At 41.8% G+C, this 14,994-nt stretch overlaps 1 protein-coding gene across 1 annotated transcript in view; it reads left to right on the top strand.

Moving 5' to 3' along the window:
- Positions 1–14,994, top strand: part of CTSS (cathepsin S) — a 45,518-nt gene that overhangs the window by 12,063 nt on the left and 18,461 nt on the right. The window contains exons 4-7 of the mRNA XM_012511097.2: positions 5,127–5,249; positions 7,965–8,114; positions 11,123–11,350; positions 12,969–13,134. Of these exons, the coding sequence (XP_012366551.1) occupies positions 5,127–5,249; positions 7,965–8,114; positions 11,123–11,350; positions 12,969–13,134 (667 nt within the window). The remainder of the gene's footprint in view (positions 1–5,126; positions 5,250–7,964; positions 8,115–11,122; positions 11,351–12,968; positions 13,135–14,994) is intronic.

Raw genomic sequence — 14,994 nt, forward strand, 5'->3', positions numbered from 1 at the left:
TATGAGTTATCCTTTCACTCTGTTAATTGTTTCCTTTATTGTACAAAAGCTTTTTAGTTTGATGGAGTCCTGTTTGTCTATTTTTGCTATTATTGCCTGTTCTTTAGGGGTCATATTCAAAAAACCATTGCCCGGACCAATGTTGTGGAGTTTTCCCCTATATTTTCTTATAGTAGTTGTATAGTTTCAGTCCTTATGTTTATGCTTGAATTCATTTTGAGTTGATTATTGTATATGGGGTGACATAAGGGTTCAGTTTCATTTTTCTGCATTTGGATAGCCAGTTTTCCTGATACTATTTATTAAACAGACTATCCTTTCCCCACTGTGTGTTCTTGGCACCTTTGCTGAAAATTGATTGACCATAAAGTTGCAGGTTATTTCTGGGCTCTATATCCTATTCCATTGGTAAACATGTCTGTTTCTATGCCAGTACTATGCTGTTTAAATTACTATAGTTTTGTAATATATTTTGAAACCAGGCATTTTGTAGTACCTCCAGCTTTGTTCCTCTTGCTAAAGATTACTTTGACTATTTAAGGACTTTTGTAGTTCCACATGAATATGAGGATTGTTTTTTCTACTTCTGTGAAGAATAACATTAGAATTTTGATAGAAATTGCACTGAATTTCTAGTTTGCTTTGGATAGTATGAACATTTTAGCAATATTAATTCTTCCAATCCATAAGCATGGAATATCTTCCCATTTATTTATTTTATCTTAAATTTCTTTCTTTCTTTTTTCTTTTTTTCTTTTTTTTGAGACGGAATTTTGCTCTTGTTGCCCAGGCTGGGGTGCAGTGGTGCAACCTCGGCTCACTGCAACGTCTGCTTCCGGGGTTCAAGCAATTATCCTGCCTCAGCCTCCCGAGTAGCTGGGATTACAGGCATGTGCCACCACGCCTGGCTAATTTTGTATTTTTAGTAGAGGCAGAGTTTTTCCATGTTGGTCAGGCTGGACTCAAACTCCTGACCCCAGATGATCCGCTTGCCTCAGCCTCCCAAAGTGCTGGGATTACAGGTGTGAGCCACTACGCCTGGCCTATTTTGTCTTCAGTTTCTTTTATCAATGTTTTATAGTTTTCAGCATATAACTTCTCAACTCCTTGGCTAAATTAACTCCTAAGTATTTTTAAATGCTGTTGTAAATGGAATTGTTTTCCTAATTTCTTTTTCAAATAGTTGTTAGTGTATAAAAATACTACTGACTTTTGTATGTTGACTTTGCGTTTTACAACTTTACTGAATTCATATATCAGTTCTAATAGTTTTTTGATGGAATCTTTCTTTTCTCTCTCTCTTTTTTTTTTTTTTTTTTTTTTGAGGCAGATTCTTGCTCTGTTGCCCAGGCTGGAGTGCAGTCGTGCAATCTCGGCTCACTGCAACCTCCGCCTCCCAGGTTCAAGCAATTCTCCTGCCTCAGCCTCCTGAGTAGCTGGGATTACCGGCACATGCCACCACACCCAGCTAGTTTTTGTATTTTTAGTAGAGACGGGGTTTCACCATGTTGGTCAGGCTGGTCTCGAACTTCTGACCTCGCGATCCACCCATCTTGGCCTCCCAAAGTGCTGAGATTACAGGCATAAGCTGCCTTGCGCAACCTTCTTTTTTTTTTTTTTTGAAATGAGATCTTGCTCTGTCACCCAGGTTGGAGTGAAGTGGGATGATCATAGCTTACTGCAGCCTCAAACTCCAGCTCAAGTGATTCTCTTGCCTCAGCCTTCCAAGTAACTGGGACTATAGGCACATGCCACCATACCTAGCTAATTTCTATTTTTGTTTTTTGTAGAGATGGGGTCTTGCCATGTTGTCCAGGCTGGTGTTGAACTCCTAGATTCACAGAATCCTCCCACCTCAACCTCCCAAAGTACAGGCATGAGCCACCACACCTGGCCAAGACTTTCTATATGATCATGTCATCAACAAACAAACGCAATTTCACTTCTTCCTTCTCTTATTTGGAGGTCTTGTATTTATTTTTCTTGCCTAATTGCTCTGGCTAGAATTTTCAGCACTATATTGACTAGAAATGGTGAGAGTGGGTACCCTCATCTTTTTCTGATCTTAGCAGAATGGCCTTTAAATTTTCACCCAATTGAGTATGGTGTTAGCTGTAGTCTTGCCATATATGGCCTATTTGTGTTAAGGAACATTTCTTCTATATGTAATTTGTTGAGAATGTTTGTCATGAAAGGATGTTGAATTCTGTCAAATGCTTTTCCGGCATCTATTTAAATGATCATATGGTTTCCTTGGTGGTGATGAATTTCACCCTCACCCACACCCTTTATGAACAGGTTCCTCATTTCAAGATTGACTGGAGTTAGATGTGCAATTAGCACCACTATCTGGTTAAATGAATGCTATCCCTCTGTTTAGTAATTCCAATCCCTCAGGAGGAATGAACCTGACTTTGTTTTTGTTTTGTTTTGTTTTGTTTTGAGACAGAGTCTCGCTCTGTCGCCCAGGCTGGAGTGCAGTGGCGCAATCTCGGCTCACTGCAAGCTCCGCCTCCCGGGTTCACGCCATTCTCCTGACTCAGCCTCTCTGAGTAGCTGGGACTACAGGCGCCCGCCACCACGCCCGGCTAATTTTTTGTATTTTTTTTTAGTAGAGACGGGGTTTCACCGTGGTCTCGATCTCCTGACCTCGTGATCCGCCCGCCTCGGCCTCCCAAAGTGCTGGGATTACAAGCGTGAGCCACCGCGCCCGGCCGAACCTGACTTTTGATTCGTATCCTACCTTTATAATTGATTTCAAAGTGCACTTTTCTTTTTTTCCTTTCTTGTACTTAGTTAGATTTGTTTGCCTTTATACCATTGCTTCTCATCTTGTGGTTTGGAAGTAAGCCCATCATGCATGCCCATTATGTCCATTACTGGGGTAACAGTAAAACCTTGCTCTAAGGGAAAGAAACCTGAATCCAGACTTGCTACCCAGTGCCTCTGGGCCTGGGCTCACCCGCTCAATGAAATGAGGCAGAACAGAGTTGTTGCTGACTGCTCCCTAGGGTTCTAGCTTATTGGAAACTCTGGCTTCAGCTACTCTAGGAGGCACCATCCACCTTGCCTTCTACATCATTTTATTCTATGTAAATGAATCTCCTGAAGGACAAGAAAATCGTCGGTCAGCATGTAAATTCACTCTGAATAAAATTAAAATAATAGAACCAAAAATGAATTTTCAAAAGACTATATATAAAGGAATAATATGCACACTAATGGACAAGAAATAAATTAGAAATCTTGAAAATAAAAAATATTGTCATTGCAATAAAAATCAAAAGGATTTCCAGACTGGAAAGAGTTGGATAGAATCAGTAATCTGAAAGATAGTATTGAGGGATTCACCCAGAATACAGCACCTAGAAATAAAAAGAAAAATATATGAAAACGCAAGTAAGAGAAATGAAAGAGAGTTTGAGGCTCCAAAATACTTCGGATAGGAGTTTCTGAAGAAGAGAATTAGGTGGAATGATGGAGAAGCAATATATGTGGAGACACTGATTGAGAATTTTCCAGATATGAGAAAAGGTCCTGAGTCCTCCAATCAAAAGCACACAGCTGAAGGTAAATAAAGAAACCTACACCCAGATACATGTAACGAAGTTGTAAAACATCAAAAAGAAAGAGCAGGCCGGGCGCGGTGGCTCACGCTTGTAATCCCAGCACTTTGGGAGGCCTAGGCGGGCGGATCACGAGGTCAGGAGATCGAGACCACGGTGAAACCCTGTCTCTACTAAAAATACAAAAAATTAGCCGGGTGTGGTGGCGGGCGCCTGTAGTCCCAGCTACTCGGAGAGGCTGAGGCAGGAGAATGGCGTGAACCCGGGAGGCGGAGCTTGCAGTGAGCCGAACTTGCGACACTGCACTCTAGCCTGGGTGACAGAGCGAGACTCCGTCTCAAAAAAAAAAAAAAAAAAAAGAAAGAGCAAATCATGACTGGGTGCATGGTTCATGCCTGTAATCCCAGCACTTTGGGAGGCCAAGGGGAAAGGATCCTTTAAGGCCAGGAATTTGAGACCAGCCTGGGCAACATAGGGAGATCCTGTCTCTACAAAAAAAAAAAAAAAATTAAAAATAAGCTGGTTGTGGTGGTGCAGGCTTGCAGTCCTAGCTACTCGGGCAGCTGAGATGGGAGGATAGTTTGAGCCCAAGAGTTTGAGGCTGTAGTGAGCTGTGATCATACCACTGCACTCCAGCCTAGGCAACAGAGCAAGACCCTGTCTAAAAAAAAAAAAAAATGCTGGGCGCAGTGGCTCACACTTATAATCGCAGGACTTTGGGAGGCTGATAGGGGAGGATTGCTTGAGCCCAGGAATTCAATACGAGCCTGCAACATAGGGAGACCCAGTCTCTACCAAAACAAACAAACAAACAAACAAAAAAACTGGCTGCAGTGGCACACACCCAGTGATCCCAGCTATGCAGGAGGCTGAGGTGTGAAGATTTTTGGGTCCCAGGAGGTCAAGGCTACGGTGAGCAGTAATCAGGCCACTTCACTGCACTCCATCCAGCCTGAGTGACAGAGCAAGACTCTGTCAAAATAATAATAATAATAATAATAAAATAATAATAATAAATTGTAAAAAGAGAAGGAAACTCATGTTTATCATAAGATAATATTAAACCATCAAAGCAGTTAAGAGCAAGAATTAAGATTAATATGTGAAGTTAGCAGTTATATTGGATATATTTATGTATTTGCATGCTGTCAGGCAGATCCACATTTGGTAGCTTCAAAAATGCTATTTTTGGGTGGGTGCAGTGGCTCGCACCTTTAATCTCAGTACTTTGGGAGGCCGAGGCAGGCAGATCCCCTGAGGTCAAGAGTTTGAGACCAGCCTGGCCAACACGACGAAACCCCGCCATCTCTACTAAAAATACAAAAATTAGCTGGGTGTGGTGGCACATGCCTGTAATCCCAGATACTCAGAAGGTTGAGGCAGGAGAATCACTTGAACCTGGGAATCGGAGGTTGAAGTGAGCTGAGATCGTGCCACTGGACTCCAGCTTGGGTGACAGAGTGAGACTCCATCTCAAAAAAAAAAAAATGCCATTTTCATCATCAAACACTTATTTGTCCAGGATGCAGTATGACTATGTTCTCCTTCATTATGTTTTAGAATGAAGAAGCAGTACGACGTCTCATCTGGGAAAAGAATCTAAAGTTTGTGATGCTTCACAACCTGGAGCATTCAATGGGAATGCACTCATACGATCTGGGCATGAACCACCTGGGAGACATGGTAGGTACATTACAAGGAATCCCACTTTCATGTCTGGGTAAATATCATTTCCTTTCTGTCTCCCCAAAAGCAATTTGAAGGTAAACAACAATAACAAAGGAAGGTAAACAACAATAACAAAGGAATGTATAGTACGAAGTTGGAAAACAGTAGAATTTAAGGACATAAGAACTTGTACAGAAATTTCTTACTTCGTTCTATTTTGACTACTTTCTTTCTTTAACAAATCACTTCTTTAGAGGAAATTTTAAACTCACAGAATACCATTTTTTTTAAATAAACTCTAAAAAGTATCACCTAATGACTATTGACAGGCTTTTATAGCAAGTTGCCATACTTACTTAAGTCTACATTGACAATTTAGTATGATCCATCTGCTTTCTTAATGGGAGCTTGTGGGTATTTAATATCACAAATAATCCCCTATTGGTTTTCAGATTCTGTTCTGTCCTACAAAACTTTACCACTATTGCCAAAGTGAAGAAGGGAATGCCCTAGGTAGACTAAATTCCTTCTTAAATGCAGGAATCTCTTTTGTAATTCTTTCTCACATGGGAAACCAGTTTAGTCCACTTTTTAGACAGCCCTTTTATAAAATTCTGCCTTGCTTTGAAACAAAAATCTGCCTCCCTGTAACTTCTAGTTTTTACCATTCTGTTTTTCTCCTTCCCCATGAGGGTGCCTAACTGGGATGATAGTGCCAAGTGTGAAACTAAACAAACCCAGATAATTCACCCCACCAGATCCTAATGGAACCTGTGTTGGTCACAACTATTACTGGTTTTTCTCAGTTTTTTTATTCCATGGCAGTTTTTAAATATATTCACAGTTACAGTTATTAGGATATTAGAAAATAGGATAGGCCAGGCACAGTGGCTCATGCCTGTAACCCCAGCACTTTGGGAGGCCGAGGTGGGCAGATCACCTGAGGTCAGGAGTTTGAGACTAGCCTGACCAACATAGAGAAATCCTGTCTTTACTAAAAATACAAAATTAGCTGGGCGTGGTGGCGCATGTCTGTAATCTCAGCTACTTGGGAGGCTGAGGCAGGAGAATCGCTTGAACCCAGGAGGCAGAGATTGCAGTGAGCCGAGGTCACGCCATTGCACTCCAGCCTGGGCAACAAGAGTGAAACTCCGTCTCAAAAAAAAAAAAAAAAGAAAAGAAAGAAGGATATAAGTGAAAGAGATATATAGTCATGTGTCATATGCATTTTGGCCACTGATGGACCGCATATACCATGGTGGTCCTTTAAGATTCTGATGGAGCTGAAAAGTTCCTCTTGCCTAGCTAGTGACGTTGTAGCCACCATAACAATGGAGCACAACACACTACTCACTTGTCTGTGGTGATGCTGCTGTAAACAAACCCACTGCTCTGCCAGTGGTATAAAAGTATAGCACATAAAATTTTGCACAGTACAAAATGCTTAATAATAATGAATATGTTACTGGTTTATGTATTTACTATACTATACTTTTAATTGTTATTTTAGAGTGTACTCCTACTTATACTTTTAAAAAGTTAACTGTAAAACAGCCTCAGGCAGGTCCTTCAGGAGGTGTCCTGTAGAAAACATTGTTATCAGAGGAGATGACAGCTCCATACATGTTGTTGCCCCTGAAGACCTTCCAGTGGGACAAGAGGTGGAGACGGAATGCAATGATACTGATGATCCTGATCTTGTACAGGCCTAGGCTAATGTGTGTGTGTGTGTGTTTGTATTTTCGTTTTTAACAAAAAAGTGTAAAAACTTTTAAAAAATTAAAAATAGAAAAAGCTTATAGAAGAAGGCGATAAAGAAGAAAATATTTTCGTACAGCTATACAATGTGTTTGTATTTTAAGGGGTTACTATAAGAGACAAAACATTTAAAAAATTAAAAGTTTATTAAGTAAAAAGGTTGCATTAAACTAAGGTTAATTTATTATTGAAGAAAGAAAAATGTTTCAACAAATTTAGTGTAGCCTAAGTGCACCGTGTTTAGAAAGTCTACAGTAATGTCCTGGGCCTTCACATTCATTCACTCTCTACTCACTCATTGACTCACCCAGAGCAACTCCAGGCCTTTCATAGTAAATGACGTATATAGAAGTACCATTTTTACTTTTTTTTTTTTTTTTTTTGAGATGGAGTCTCACTCTGTCGCACAGGCTGGAGTGCAGTGGCATGATCTCAGTTCACTGCAACATCCACCTCCCAGGCTCAAGTGATTCTCCTGCCTTAGCCTACCAAATAGCTGGGATTACAGGCATGCACCACCACGCCCAGCTAATTTTTGTATTTTTAGTAGAGATGGGATTTCACCACGTTGGCCAGGCTGGTCTCGAACTCCTGACCTCAGGTGATTTACCCGGCTCGGCCTCCCAAAGTGCTGGGATCGCAGGCGTGAGCCACCATGCCCAGCCCCCATTTTTACTTTTTATACTGTATTTTCACTGTACCTTTTCTATGTTTAGATATATTTAGATACACAAGTACTTCATATTGTTCTACAATTGCCTACAACCTCCAGTACAGTACCATGCCATGCAGGTTTGTAGTTTAGGAGCAATGGGCCCTACCATACAGCCTAGGTATGTAGGAGCCAATACGCTCTAGGTTTGTGTAAGTACACACTATGGTGTTTGCACAATGACAAAATCACCTAATGATGCATTTCTCAGAACATATTCCAGTCATTAAACGATGCCTGACTGTATATTTGCTTTGTAGACCAGTGAAGAAGTGATGTCTTTGATGAGTTCCCTGAGAGTTCCCAGCCAGTGGCAGAGAAATATCACATATAAGTCAAACCCTAATCAGATATTGCCTGATTCTGTGGACTGGAGAGAGAAAGGGTGTGTTACTGAAGTGAAATATCAAGTGAGTATTACCATCCCAAGCCTCTGAACCCTAGGTAGAGCTCTTTAAGTGCTTAGTCTAGCTACAGAATTTGACAGTGAATCTTACAGTCCCACGTGTTACTTTCTAATTATTTTTGTTATTCTTGTCTTCCCAACTAAATTATAAGTCCTTAAGGGCAAGGATCACATATTATATTTTATTTATACAGTTGGCCCTCCATATCCACAGGTTCCACATCTGCAGATTCCACCAACCGTGGATCCAAAATATCCAGAAAAAAATGAAAATAAAAAATAGGCCAGGTGCTCACGCCTATAATACCACTACTTTGGGAGGCTGAGGCGGGCGGATCACCTGAGGCCAGGAGTTCCAGACCAGCCTGGCCAACATGATGAAACCTTGTCTCTACTAAAAATACAAAAATTAACTGGGCCTGGTGGCACACGCCTGTAATCCCAGTTACTCAGGAGAGTGAGGCAGGAGAATCACTTGAACCCGGGAGGCAGAGGTTGCAGTGAGCTGAGATCACAACACTGCACTCCAGCCTGAGCTACAGAGCGAGACTCCATCTCAAAAAAAAAAAAAAAAAAAAGTAAGTAAAGTATAAGGGAGGGCCGGGCGTAGTGGCTCATGCCTGTAATCCCGGCACTTTTCCAGGTCAAGGGAGGCAGATCACTTGAGGTCAGGAGTTTGAGACCAGCTTGGCCAACATGGTGAAGTTCCGTCTCTACAGAAATTACAAAAATTAGCCTGGCATGGTGGTGGGCGCCTGTAACCCCAGCTACTCGGGAGGGTGAGGCAGGAGAATCACTTAAACCTGGAAGGCAGAGGTTGCAGTGAGCTGAGATCTTGCCACTGCACTCCAGCCTGGACGATAGAGTGAGACCCTGTCTTAAAAAAAAAAAAAAAAACCGCATAGGAGGATGTGTAGGTTATATGCAAATACTCAGTCATTTATAAAGGAACTTGAACATTCTTGACTTTGGTATGCTCAGAGGTCCTGGAACCAATCCCTTGTGGATACTGAGGGACAACTGGATTCTCCACAGTGGTTTTTGTTTTGTTTTGTTTTGTTTTGTTTTGTTTTGTTTTGTTTGACACAGGGTCTCCGTCTGTTGCCCAGGCTGGACTGCAGTGGTGCGATCTGGGCTCACTGCAACCTCTGCCTCTTGGGCTCAAGTGATCCTCCCATCTCAGCCTACGTAGTGACTACAGGCACACACCACCACTTTTTTTTTTCGTTGTATTTTTAGCAGAGATGGGTTTTGTCATGTTGCCCAAGCTGGTCTCAAGCTCCTGAGGTCAAGTGATCCTCCCACCTCCACCTCCCAAAGTGCTGGGATTATAGGCATGAGCCCTCGTGTTCAGTCCCCACAGTGCTTTTCTAAGTGATCACAGAGCCACCTACTTAGACAAACACTGAACTAAGCAAATAGGTGTTTAACACAGACTTTTATTGCTCACGCTACGCATTGACCGCACTGGACTCTCCAGTAAGCCAATTGCTTGAGAAGCAGTGTTGCGTGAGAGAGCCCTGGTGATCAGGAAGTGTCTCCATTTCACTTGTGAATTTCAAAGTTGAAGGAGAAGAAAGAACTAGAGCTAGAGTGGTCTATAAATTGAGCCACTCAAGTTAATTCATGGCCAGTCTTGCATCGTTAGAATATGAAATATGTGCCTTGTAAAATTATTATTCCTATGCTGTTGTATTTTCCTTTAGTTTGCTTGTTTTAAAAAATTGCAAAAATCCTAAATCAGTTAGAGGTAAAACACATGTATCACCATAGAGGTCAGGGTAAGTGAGAGGAATCAAAGCATTCTGAGCAGCTACCCCAGCTGGTGATCGATGAAGAAAGTAAAAATTTATTAGGAAGTAAATGGTGGCCAGGCACAGTGGCTCACATCTGTGATTCCAGCACTTTGGGAGGCAGAGGCAGAAGGATCGCTTAAGCCCAGGAGTTAGAAACCAGCCTAGTCAATATAGTGAGGCCCTGTCTCTACAAAAAATAAAAATAAAAATTAGCCAGGCATGGTGCGCTCCTGTAGTCCCAGCTACTTGAGGGGCTGAGATGCGAGGATCGCTTGAGCCTGGGAGGTTGAGGCTACAGTGAGCCATGATCACACCACTGCACTTCAGTCTGAGTGACAGAGGGAAACCCTGTCTCAAAACAAACAAAAAAAAGAAGTAAATGGTACTGCTAATCTCTTATTCTTTTCCACCTACATATTTTCCTTTCAATTAGTTTTGGATTTCTTACCCGAGGTTCTCTAAAATAACAGCTTTAGAAGACCCAATAAACCACATATTTAGATGTTAACTCTAAGTAAGTTAATGAGCTCCTTTCTCTGGGTGCTTGCATTTTAATGAACAATTTTGCTTTAATCAAAAGCAATGTCAGTTTGCTTCCTTTGGGTGGAGAGCAAGGTGGGAGGAGGGAAGGAGAGAGAAAGAAAACAATTATGATGGGGCTGTGGACACTCTGCCCCTTTTAAAACTAAATCAGTTTTGCCTTTTTTTGTTTGTTTATGCCTCCTTGTAAAATATTTTTTGATCAAAAAAATTCTGAAGATAACAAAGGTTTGAAAAATGCCAACCTAGTATTAAACTTCTTATGTTTCAGGCATCATTTGACAGGAGAAAGGGTATTTTAGGTCAAGGAAATCATCCTAGCTCTCTCAAAATCTCATTACTGTAGGCAACTATCTCCCTTACATACGGGTGAAAATAGGTGCAATTTGATACATGCTCAGTGAATACTGTTTCTAAGTATATTTGAATATGGCCATTATGCTCTGAGCTTGGCTGATTGCAAATCTCTATCAAGGTTGGACCTTGCCTAGATAACAATCGAGTTAAATTTAGTCTTCATTCCCATTGTTAAAGACAGAAGAAAACTGTAGTGGGGGAGCTCTTTCTGGGAACTAGGGACAGAGCTGATGTAGCTGAGCATTGTCCAGTTTGGGTTATGGAAGTCATTCCTAATGATTTTCTGTGATTTGCGTTTGTGACCTTGTATTTGTTTTAGGGTTCTTGTGGTGCTTGCTGGGCTTTCAGTGCTGTGGGGGCCCTGGAAGCACAGCTGAAGCTGAAAACAGGAAAGCTGGTGTCTCTCAGTGCCCAGAACCTGGTGGATTGCTCAACTGAAAAATATGGAAACAAAGGCTGCAATGGTGGCTTCATGACAACAGCTTTCCAGTACATCATTGATAACAAGGGCATCGACTCAGACGCTTCCTATCCCTACAAAGCTATGGTGCGTCTTAAGCAAATTTTTGTGCTGCCCCATGATCTCATGTTATCCACTGACTGACTGCACTGGGCTTGCCACCATGCCAATTGCTTGAGAAGCAGTATTGTGTGTGAGAGAGGACCCTGAAGAGGAATTCTTAAATTCTCAAGAGTTCTCTTTCTGATGAAGTACTCTTCTTAATATATCAGTAGTACAAATAAGCAAGTAGCATTCATGCTTAAAAACAGATTTTAATGACTGGGCGTAGTGGCTCACGCCTGTAATCTCAGCACTTTGGGAGGCCGAGGTGGGTGGATCGCCTGAGGTCAGGAGTTTGAGACCAGCCTGGCCAACGTGGTGAAACCCTGTCTCTACCAAAAATACAAAAATTAGCCGGGCATGGTGGCGCATTCCTGTGGTCCCAGCTACTCGGGAGGCTGAGGCAGGAGAATCGCTTGAACTCAGGAGGCAGAGGTACAGTGAATCGAGATCGCGCCACTGTACTCCAGCCTCGGCAATGGAGCAATACTCCATCCCAAAATTAAACAGATTTTAAGCAAACTATCCTTAAAATTATTTCTCTATATTTAAACTTTTTCTTCTGCAGCCTCCCATGCTCAACCTTATTCTCAGATCATTAACCACATCATTCTTCCACCCACCGAGAAGCTAAATAATGCTCTCTCTTCCTCGCAAATTCATTATACGTTTTGATATAACGATAACCTAAGGATTGTGTCCATGTTACAGAATATTTTAAAAATATAAAAATATCACTCAAAAACCTTCTACCTTAACCACTATTGTTTTGGTTTATTTCTTTCAAGTTATTTTCTTGTTAAGCACTTAAAAAACATAGTTGGCCAGGTGTGGTGGCTCACGCCTGTAATGTCAGCACTTTGGGAGGTCGAGGTGGGAGGATTGCTTGAGCTCAAGAGTTTTGAGACCAGCCTGTGCAACATAATGAGACCTCACCTCTACTAAAAATCAAAAAAATTAGCCAGGCATAGTGGTGCACACCTGAGTAGCAGTTCCAGCTACTCAGGAAGATGAGGTGGGAGAATCACTTGGCCCAGGAGTTGGAGGCTGCAGTGAGCCATGATTATGCCACTGCACTCCAGCCTGGACAATGGAGTGAGAGCCTGTCTCAAAAAAATAAATAATATAAATAAATACAAAACATAGTTGTATATACAACAAACACGAATTTGTAACTTTCCTTTTCCCACTTGAAATACACTTGTGTTTCCCATATCATATGGTCTTTATATACCATCATTTTAGCTGCAGATCATCTTGCAGGCATCAAAAATATTTTAAAGCTCTCATCTAGAGTTTATTATCTCTGTGTAATATTTCCCTACAGTCCACCTCAGAGTCTTAGGGGCCATTGTCCTGGCAAGTTTTGCATGTATGAGGATGTTCACAATTTGAAAGAATAGAATAGTTTCTGTATTTCTTCCATTATTGCTGAAACCCGGGACTGTTAGGATTTGGAAGATTTGCAAAGGAAGGAGCCTTAGACACATGAAAAAGTTAAAGAAAGGAAAGAAGACATATTTAAAATCCAGGCTTAGGATACTGGTGATTTATAAAGGAGTTGAAGTATACTTCTTTATCTGATTTATACTTCTTTTTGCAGGATCAGAAATGTCAATATGACTCAAAATACCGTGCTGCCACATGTTCAAAGTACACTGAACTTCCTTATAGCAGAGAAGATGTCCTGAAAGAAGCTGTGGCCAATAAAGGCCCAGTGTCTGTTGGTGTAGATGCGAGTCATCCTTCTTTCTTCCTCTACAGAAGTGGTAAAAAAAAAAATAAAAAATAATTAGAATTTAAAGAAAGAAAGAAAGGATACTGGCTGAGCATGGTGGTTCATGCCTGTAATTCCAGCTTTAGAGGCTGAGGTGGGAGGATTGCTTGAGCCAGGAGTTTGACACCAGCCTGAGCAACATTGCGAGACCCTTATCTCTACAAAAAGTAAAAATAAAAATTAGCCAGATATGGTGACACTCACTTGTAGTCTCAGCTACTTGGGAGGGTGAGGCGGGAGGATTCCTTGAACCTAGGAATTTGAGGTTACAGTGAGCTATGATCATACCACTGCACTCCAACCTGGGCAACAGAGTGAAAACCTGTCTCTAGCCGGGCGCAGTGGCTCACGCCTGTAATTCCAGCACTTTGGGAGGCCGAGGTGGGCGGATCACGAGGTCAGGAGATTGAGACCACCCTAGCTAACACAGTGAAACCCCGTCTCCACTAAAAATACAAAAACTTAGCCAGGCGAGGTGGCGGGCGCCTGTAGTCCCAGCTACTCGGGAGGCTGAGGCAGGAGAATGGCGTGAACCCCGGGGGGCGGAGCCTGCAGTGAGCCGAGATCACGCCACTGCACTCCAGCCTGGGTGACAGCGAGACTCTGTCTCAAAAAAGAAAACCTGTCTCTAAAAAACAAGGAAGAAAGAAAGAGAGAAAGAAGGAAGAAAGAGGGGCAGGGCAGGGCAGGACAGGGCAGGGCAGGGCAGGGCAAGGCGGGGTGGGGCGGGGAGGGGCGGGGTAAGGCGAGTCAATTTTAAACCTCATGAACCAACCATCTATCTGCTGGCTTCAAACTTTTCTTCTGCAGCTTCCTCACCTCTCTCAGCCTTCTTACAATAGAATAGAGTTAGGGTCTTGTTCTGGATTAGGTTTTGGCGTAAAGGTATGCTGGGCTGGCTTACTCTTTCATCTAGACCACTCACATTTTCTCTGTATCAGCAATAAGGCTGTTTCACTTTCTTGTCATTTGTGTGTTCAGCAGAGCAGCATTTTTAATTTCCTTCAAGCACTTTTCCTTTACATTCACAGCATGGCTGACTGTTTGGTACAAGAGGCCTAGGCTAGGTTCTGGCCTGTCTTGGCTTTCACACTAAGCTTAATCACATCTAGCTTTTGACTTAAATTGAGAGATATGCAACTTTTCTTTTTACTTGAACACTTACGAGCTATCATAGGGTTATTATGTGGCATAATTTCAATATCATTGTGTCTCAGGGAATAGGGAGGCCTGAGGAGAGAGACAGGGGTGTGGCCAGTCCATGGATCAGTCAGAACACACACAACATTTGTGGGTTAAGTCTGCTATCTTATATAGGTGTGGGTTGTAACTCATCCTCAAAATTATAAAGTAACATCAAAGGTCATTGATCACAGATGACCATAACAGATATAATAATGATGAGAAAGTTTGAAATATTGTGAGAATTACCAAAATGTGGTACAAGGACACAATGTGAGCACATGCTTTTGGGAAAATGGTACCAATAGACTTGCTGAATGTAGAGTTGCCACAAACCTTCAATTTGTAAAAAATGCAATATCTAGCTGGGTGCAGTGGCTCATGTCTATAATTCCGGCGCTTTGGAAGGCCAAGGCAGGAGGATGACTGGAGCCTAGGAGATTGAGGTTACAATTAGCTATGGTCATACCACCTGTATTACAGCCCAGACAACAGAGCAAAACTCTGTTCCTTAAAAAAAAAAAAAAAAAAAAGGTAATATCTGCAAAGCACAATAAAGCAAAGCACAATAAAATGAGATATGCCTGTATACGCAGAGAATTAAAATAACCGATTGTATGCAAGTTTAAAAATACTTAGAAAAAAACAAAAAAGAAAAAAAAACTTAGAA

Source organism: Nomascus leucogenys, chromosome 12, assembly GCF_006542625.1.
Source record: "Nomascus leucogenys isolate Asia chromosome 12, Asia_NLE_v1, whole genome shotgun sequence".
Lineage (NCBI taxonomy): Eukaryota > Metazoa > Chordata > Mammalia > Primates > Hylobatidae > Nomascus > Nomascus leucogenys.